Source organism: Hibiscus syriacus, unplaced genomic scaffold (genome assembly GCF_006381635.1).
Source record: "Hibiscus syriacus cultivar Baekdansim isolate YM2019G1 unplaced genomic scaffold, ASM638163v2 tig00116971_pilon, whole genome shotgun sequence".
NCBI lineage: Eukaryota > Viridiplantae > Streptophyta > Magnoliopsida > Malvales > Malvaceae > Hibiscus > Hibiscus syriacus.
The window spans coordinates 1,380,183-1,388,781 of NW_024063495.1; the positions used below are offsets into that span (position 1 = coordinate 1,380,183).

Consider the following 8,599-nt stretch of genomic DNA (forward strand, 5'->3'; position numbering starts at 1 on the left):
ACATTAGATTTCATGATTCAAAAAAGATTTGAAACAATTAAAATAATTCATATAATTATTTTTAGTTTGGAGTGAAATAATATTTAATAGAAATGGAAAGGAATAATCGAGTCCTCTTTATTAAGGTTTGCAAATATTTATCTACCGCAAAAAGGACCTCTACAGTGTTTCAAACAAATATAAACAGAAGAATAACAAGAATACATTTTCTGCTACTTTTTCATCTTTTCATGTATTTACAAAATACACCACAAACCGTACATGCATAGCACAAGCGTATGGTATACAATGCCTTTTTTGTTACGGATCAAGCTGAACTCGGTGTTCGATCAACTCCCCGTTTTGATTCGTATTCGGTTCTTCATAGTAAATTTGTTTCTGCAAAATAGTTGATGAACAATATGAATTGGAAATCCAGCCTGATGCACAACCAGTGATGTAGAATGATATGTTGAAAGAATCATTCATATAAAGGGAACTCGACAACGGAATCGCATAATTAGCCGATGAAACTTAAAGCGAATTGTATACTTACATTGGCATGCAGATCAACATGGAACAAGTTTATAGCGTCTGCATTAAAACTGAATCCGCTGAACGGAAAATGGGACGGAGAATGCATTAGAGATCGGCGACAACCATATGCAGGGCAGAAACATAAAAGTAAAGCATTGTTTAAAGTGAAAGTCGCATTTGATCAGTTCAAAAATGCAAATTGTTTAACATAGCAACAACCAATAGTGCGGACACCGGATTCTTTTCCTCCCACCACATTTCGGGTTATACTTTTTGTAAGGTTCGGATTCTTACCAGTGGGATAAGACGAGCTGCCAAACATATGGAATAAAGAACTCCTCCGGATGACTCTCTTGTTCATATGAGAAGTGTAACTGAGTGAACATCTGCCAACGATAGAAACAAAATGCATTGAAATGGAAGCATCCATACTTGATAATGAAATGATTTAGTGTGTGGATGGGTGTCCGTTTGAGTGAGTACTTTGCAATTCCAAAATTAAGCAATACTGTCATGTAATTTTACCTTCATCCCGTCACCTCGCCAAGATCGACAATTATTAATTATGAACAGGAGAACTTTTTCTACAGACAATTCACCATCCATTCTTTGCGCATCCATACGACTGTTGAAAAAATCTAATACCTATAAAAACCAAAAGAAGTACAAAGCACAGAAGGGGAAAACATTAGGAAATCTTAGGCATTGAAACAACTGTCTGAATTGCATCTTCGACGAGAACAAGTGGAAGATTAGATAACGAGTTTCATCACATAAACTCGTAGAGCATACATTATAAATATTTTCAAGCAGCTCGGCAAAGCGAGGATGGCTCTTGAATGGTTCAAAGACTTCCTGTCTGTGCATAATAGCATAGACAACCTGCACAAATGCATATGTTTGTTAGGGTTGCTGGAACGGAATGCATATAAGATAATCACATATAACTTTAATAAACAATATACCTCAGGATTCCGTGGCAGCGCATATGTCAAAATTGCATTTAATATTTCTAGGACAATTCTCAAGAAGTCGGTATAAATTTGCAATTCTGCTGACTGCAACAACAGAAATAAATACTCCTATTTTAGGATACAGTATACACAACATTTATATTTACAAAGGGCTACATCACATATGCCAAAATCAGGACAGTTACCATATCTTCCACGAGGCCATCTGCTGTTGAGATGGCTTTGTTTTGCAGTTTATCATCCCTTAGCTCTACCAGCTTGTTGTACCTAAACTCCAAAACATTTACAATAACAGTTAGAAAAACAGTGCTAACATTAAAATATGCATGAATCTTTGTTACTCAGACACAAGTTCAACACCGGTATGTTCAATATTTCCAAATATTTTGTGCTCGAGGGCCCGAAAAAGCATGTCCGAATAAGCATCAACATGAGAGTCGAAGACTGGTACTTTCAAGCAAAACGAAGGGTTGTGCAACATAGAAAAAATCACCAAAGGGTCAATGGAAAAACCAATAAAACACTAGGGTCTAACAAAAATTGTGGTCAAAACATAAATGGACTTACTTGCGTGAAAGCATATAGAAAAGGCTGACAAGTCTCTGAGAAGCATATGCACTCAAGCGATGGACATGAGGTGCCATATTTGCCAAAGTTGCTAGACAAGTAGTATGGAGATAGACATCCTGTTCATTCATGAAAAAGAAAAAGAATCAACTCCAAAATAACACACTATTAACAGATATAGAACCCATGCAATCAAATATTACTGTCCTAAATCTGGAAACTACCATATGAAGAGAGAAATCCAGCAATTCAACAATATTTCCCTGGAGTGTACTTCTCTATACATAATATCATCTAGTAAGAATTTACGATATTTTTGAACCATACCCGCAACTTTGACAAGTTATACTGGACAGTCCTTATCAAAATTATGACCATCAGGGAACCAAGAGATGTCTGGTGAAGGAGATGCTCGTTATACCATGGAACACCAGGCAGCATCTGCCCATATAAATAAGACATTAAGGCAATACTCATTCATCAAAGTCAAAATCTGAAAAAGAAAAAAAAAAGAGATGCTTACCATCTTATGAATGCTTCCATTGAATGAAGAATCCTGACTAAGTATGAGGAGTATAATCAGCAACATGTATATTTGATTTGATGTCCTCCTTGAAGCACAGTATAATGTTTCCAAGATGGGCATCAACTGTTGATATTCATCGTATAAACACAGATTAAAACCATATGTGGCATACCATATATACAAGCTTAGGTGTTTATACCATGTGTATACTGAAGAATATCAATGAACGACTAAAAACAAATGAATAAACAAGATCAAGCAAAATCTGATGCAATGTGTGTGATTCGAATGCTTGATATAATTAGAAAATATTCAAGCTATTTCTTCCTTTTACACCAATGTCAAATAAGACACTACCCCATTTCATATATTGCAGCAAATACCTGGAAAGTAGTTTTGCAAATGGAATTGCCCAGGGTTATATATGTAATGCAGATAGTTTAAGCTAGAGCTTCTTACCAAAGTATCCAAATCCGTTCGCACTAATACATATTCCAAAAAGTCAGAGTTTCCTTGCAGCAATGAGTAAAGTAAAAGGACAGCAGTCTCATCGGCCAAGCACCTGCAGATGGGAACCATTATGAATTACCAAACAAGAAACAAAAAGAAGCCAAGAGAGATGAATTTTGATTCCAAATATAGTAAAGAGTGGCACAGCATTTGTGTCAATCAGAGTTTATAGCTATGCTGAGGATAGATGCACCATATAATAGAAGTTTACACTTAAGTCAATTTTTCTTTATAAAACAATTTAAAACAAAAATCAATTAAGAAACAAACGAGAAATGGGGCAAAGAAAGCCAACATCAATTACCAAGGAATAGAACCCATTTTTAGCAAAATGTTAGCAAAAAATAACAGTAATAAAGAGCAGTCATACAAACGTCTTTGCCGAAGTTGGCCACTATGAATATGAAGGAAAAAAACAAAAGGAACTTAATATCTCATAAAGGCGATTTTACTCATTCACATAGTGATAACAGAATAGAAAACACTTACATGCCAAGGGTGTCAAATAGGGATGCAAAAGGTAATCTCACGACTGGTCCATTTTGTGCATTCCCCTCAATATCGGCACGATCAACTGCAAGCAGAATTCTTATACATTCACCAAAAGTGTAGCATGCCATCATAATGACGAGCATGGAAAAAAGAGTGAAAAATATATGAGAAATGCTATTTGTCCTAAAAAGATATTGTAAAGAGATCTCACATTCAATGTCCCTTGCATTTTCTAGGGCCTTGTTGTAGGGGTTGACAGTAAAATATGTATTTACATTAGAAACAGTATCTGAAGTGGTCCTTTCATCACTTTTATCTGTTATCAACCCGTCACTTACAACACATTTATGGTAATGAATAAGTATAAGTAGCACATGGAGACTGCAGTCTGCCAGTTGATTTCTAGAGCCTTCACTATTTGAACTGATCAAATAATTGAATGGCAACAACACAAGGTTTGCTGCAAACATAGCATACACGTTATCACAAACATACTCTAGTAAAAGTTACCTGCAGTACTGGACCAATATTAGGGCTCGGTATTTAATAAGAGCATCAAAGCAAAGATCATACCAGCAGCAGAACCAACTCTTTGTAAAACACCCCGTTGACTTTCCTCAGAAAAAATAGAATAAGAAGCAGCACTACTAGAAGGAAGACGAGGCCGCATTATATAATTGAGTAGCAATCTGCGAACCACTAAATTAACCAGCAAACTTTCCTGCTAAGTGAAGAATAAGTAAGCAAATTTGAAATTTTTGGCGCAAAAAATCAAGCTAAGGTTTGAACTTATAACCTTAGACATCGCAGCATCAAGAAAAGGGTTTACATCTTTCGGCCCTGGGGTTGGTCCAGAAAGAAGTTGAGTTGACATTGCAACAAGCATGAAGCTAAGCAACTCCTGGTGTAGAAGGGACGTCGTAGGACTTGCGAGGAAAATAATGTAATATTAGGAGAAATTCAAGTAGAAATGCCAATGTTAGAAATGCATAACTACGCCATGGTGTACCTTACATCTATTGAACCAAGGAAGGCAATCACATTATGCATTACGAGGTTCTCAATCTTTTGATCTGCACATTAGAAATAAAAAATCAGGTCATGATGCAATTTATCAGTAAGTAACGACTTGAAAGATACTCATTTGCAAACTTTAATTTCAAAACTCACAGACAAATAAGGATGAAAAAACAAAATAGTTACAGATTTACCATTCATGAAATCCATAGGCACTGGTTCATTTTCATGAAGAGACAAGCATAACTCCTCAATGGTGTCACTCTGTGAATTCTCAATTATGTACTTCAAAAAAACAGATGAAATATACACTGCGTTAATGGCCTTCAAATAAACCAGAGATGGTGCACCAGAAGTTTGAATTGCCTCTCGTAAACACCATGAAAGGTGAATCAAAATCTTTGCAAGGTGCCTGGTGTGGTGGTTGTTTAGTGCTGCACATGAAGGGTCCGCCACAGATAGACAAAGCATGATTTTGAGTATTCGAATTTCGAAACAAAACAAATTATCTTCAATTAATAAAGGCAGAATTTAATAGAGAAAAAAGGCTGCTAGGAGTTACAATTTCAGAAAATGCCTCTGACAACTTTAGTACTGATATTGGAAATTGATCAATAAAATTCACTTAGCTCAGTTTTGGTAAGTTTGGAAGTTGAGTACAATTCTCATAGTAAATGCATTCGAGATGGTAAAAATTAAGTATCAAATAACAAACAAATATCTTAAATATGCTAAGATATTTTTAGATCATCTAGTTTTAGATGATAAAGTTTCCTATCGAACAAGATTCAAGCAGAAACTCAAATCTCTGAGTCTCCAGACATTTTTCATCTACATATAAAATCAACATAACAGCATTCCAATTCGGTGTTGAAAACTATGCCAATAAAATAACAGAAGTTGTAAAACTTTAAAAGTCATCGAACCTTATCGTTACAAAAGCTAAGCATTGTATTCATATATTTTAGTTACTACCATTTTCGAGATATCAATAAATTCTATTAAAAATTGCTAAGAAAAACACGTGCATTTTGTGAATCATGTAAAATTAAGCACTAAATTATACGATTAATTATTCCAAAGAAAAAGGATCAACAAAATGTTTATCCAAATTAGAAGTAAGATTGGGAGAGAAAGTACTTACCGAAGAGCTCGCAAGCTTGTTGAACACGGTGAGGGGCCCACCGGAGACTGAGAGGAAGCTCCAGAAGCTTCTGCCAGAAATCGGATGCCAAAGGAAACGATTTCTCGCCGACGAAGGTGCCGATTAGGTAATCCGCCGTCTCAGAGGTGGTGCTTGTATGGCGCGGCGTCGAAGGCACCGCTCCCATTCTTCTGTTCACGTCGTATAAAACAGAAGTCGAAGAAACGCGGTTTGGCCCAGTGAGTCAAAAAGGAAAACAAAAAAACGATTTGATTCAGAACGAGGAAAAGGATACGAGTTAAGGAATCCTAGACTCAGAATCAATTGGCATTGTAAAAATAAGAGAGAGCTGCGAAATTTCAAAATGGAAATGAAAATTTCAATTGAAAAAGAGGAAGAGGGAGCTTAGAGAAGAAGGTTTTGAAGAGGTAGAAAGAGAAAGAGAGGAATAAATCGATGCCTCTTTTGTTTTTTGTTTTGTTTTTTTCCCCCGGTAAATTACACCTTTGGTCACTTATAATTACAAATAGATCACTATATCGTTTAATATTTGACAGAGTAATAATGTAGTTTAATAATATTTTCAATCTTTTGAACTTACAAAATATATTAATTTACTTCTTATTTGAAACAATTTAATAAATTTAATTATTTATGTTTAACATTTTTATTATTTTAATCTTTATTGTTTTTATAAATTTTTTATTCTTCTCCAAGAAATGTTAAATTATTTTCTTATTATTTTGTGGTATGATAATAGTTTAATAATAAATTGTTGTTGTTTTAGGACAGAATATAATTATTCAATTATTGTTTTAATTGATCTTATGGACTCGTTTGATTTTATAGTTTCATAAAAAAAGTTGATGAAAATTTTAAACATAAAAAGTTAAATTTACTAAATTTTTCTAATTATAACAAAATCAATAAAATATATAAGTTTCAAAGATTAAAATAATATTATACTAAGATACTTTAATTATATGTATCAATTTTAACAATCAAATGATTTATTTATAATAATATTTTAATTAAATTACATATTTATAGTTTAAAAATCAGTTTATTTTTATATTCATAATTAAATGCTATGATGTGATGTTATTTATCTTGTTTTTATTAAGAATATTTTTTTAAATTTTTAAATGATGATGTCATCATTTTTATTAAAAAGTAATTTATTATATACCTGCAAACGTGATGTTTAAATTTGATACTTTAAGAGATAATAATAAATTTTTTAATTATTGAGATTGTTTAGTTTTTAACTTAATAATTAGTGGTATGTTATTTTATATATATATATATATATATATCAAGATTGATTTAGTGAGTTGTTTATATATAGGACAGACGTGTTTGCCAGTTTTTTGTTTTTTATATCAGGTTGAAATGCTAGATTGTATTATTTAATTTGTTTAGTCGTAACATAAAGTTACAGTATTTGATTTATAATAAAATATAATTACTTAAGTGTATATTTTATTAAAATATTCTTACGACGAAGTTTTTAAACTGTATTAAAAAAATATATTAGTATGAAATTTCATAGAAAAAATTTATTAGTCTCCATCTAAATTTTACCTTCAATATACTATTAACATAATTAATATGTGAAATAATATTTGTAAAAAAATACACATGTAATTTATACCATAGACAAGTCTCGTCTTTCATATTCAGAATTATTCAGAATTTCGGGGCTCTGATTTCATAAAATTTGTTCAATTATATTTTAAGATTAAAGTTGAAATATATTCTAAGTCCTTTTACTTTTTATATATTTAAAATTTAGTATCCTTACTTTTACTTTTAATAGTTTAATCCTTCAAATTTTCAAATTCTAAAACTTAAATCCGAAGAAAAAATTGATGATGTTGGAATTGGTCGTGGCAGCAATGAAGGTGTGCCACTCGTGTTTGATGACTTTATGAGATGATGATAATTCAATGTCCAAACGTGTGGAAAGATGCAACATCTCTGGACCAAATTAGTCAATCTTATGTTGAACGCACCGTTTATGTTCTAATTTCAAATCCGATTTATTCATTTTGAGTTTACCATGAGTATACGATATAATAATTTGCCTTTAATATTTGATTAAACAATTTATTTGTCTTATATTTTTTCTTTTAGTATTTTAATCACTAACGTTTTAATTTTTTATCAAAATAATCCATATTAAATGAAAATCGTTAGTTGACTAACGATAAACTTATATTGCTCACGTCATATTTTCACATACATTTAATTGATGATATGTCACATCATTTAAAGTGATGATGTGACATGTACTATATTATCTAAAGTGATGACATGACAGAAATCATATAACCAATTAGTCACATGTAAAAATATCATGTCGGCAACAAGTATTGATTGTTAGTCAATTATTGGTTTCCATTCAACATGAGTTATTTTGACTAAATTTTGAAATATTAGAGATTAAAACACTCTAAAAAATAATAAAGGTCAAATTAAACATTTGAGAAAATATTAGGGGATAAATTTAAAAATTGAAAGAAAAACTTCATTATTATTTTATTTTATGGAAGTGAATCCCCAATGAGAAGGTTTGTAGATAATATTCTCTGAAAGTTTTTAATCCATGATTAAGAGAAGCATTCAACAACGAGAAACAAAGAAAGATTAAAGCTTTACGGATAATTACAAAAAGGAAAATGGATACGATAAAGTAATGTATGTGGTAAAAGAATTATTATTAATTTTAAATATTTTATATTCGAATAATTATGTCTAAGGAATATATAATAATAAATTAAAATAATTATAAATAAATATTATTTTCTAATTATCTCATATTATTAAAAAAAACTTTATGGAAAATTACAA

General features: G+C 31.7%; 1 protein-coding gene across 1 annotated transcript; it reads right to left on the reverse strand.

The window, feature by feature from the left end:
- Positions 1-222: 222 nt before the first annotated feature.
- Positions 223-6,100, reverse strand: LOC120192170 (dymeclin-like). The gene is made up of 18 exons (XM_039195002.1): positions 5,747-6,100; positions 4,797-5,036; positions 4,595-4,658; positions 4,382-4,511; positions 4,159-4,306; positions 3,797-4,045; positions 3,583-3,667; positions 3,043-3,145; positions 2,581-2,706; positions 2,385-2,498; positions 2,058-2,176; positions 1,676-1,757; positions 1,482-1,574; positions 1,309-1,398; positions 1,042-1,161; positions 811-902; positions 536-593; positions 223-378 (listed from the first exon to the last, which is right to left on the reverse strand). The coding sequence occupies exons 1-18, from the start codon at positions 5,931-5,933 to the stop codon at positions 301-303; spliced, it is 2,178 nt and encodes a 725-aa protein (XP_039050933.1). The 5' UTR covers positions 5,934-6,100; the 3' UTR covers positions 223-300.
- Between the last annotated feature and the right edge of the window lie 2,499 nt (positions 6,101-8,599).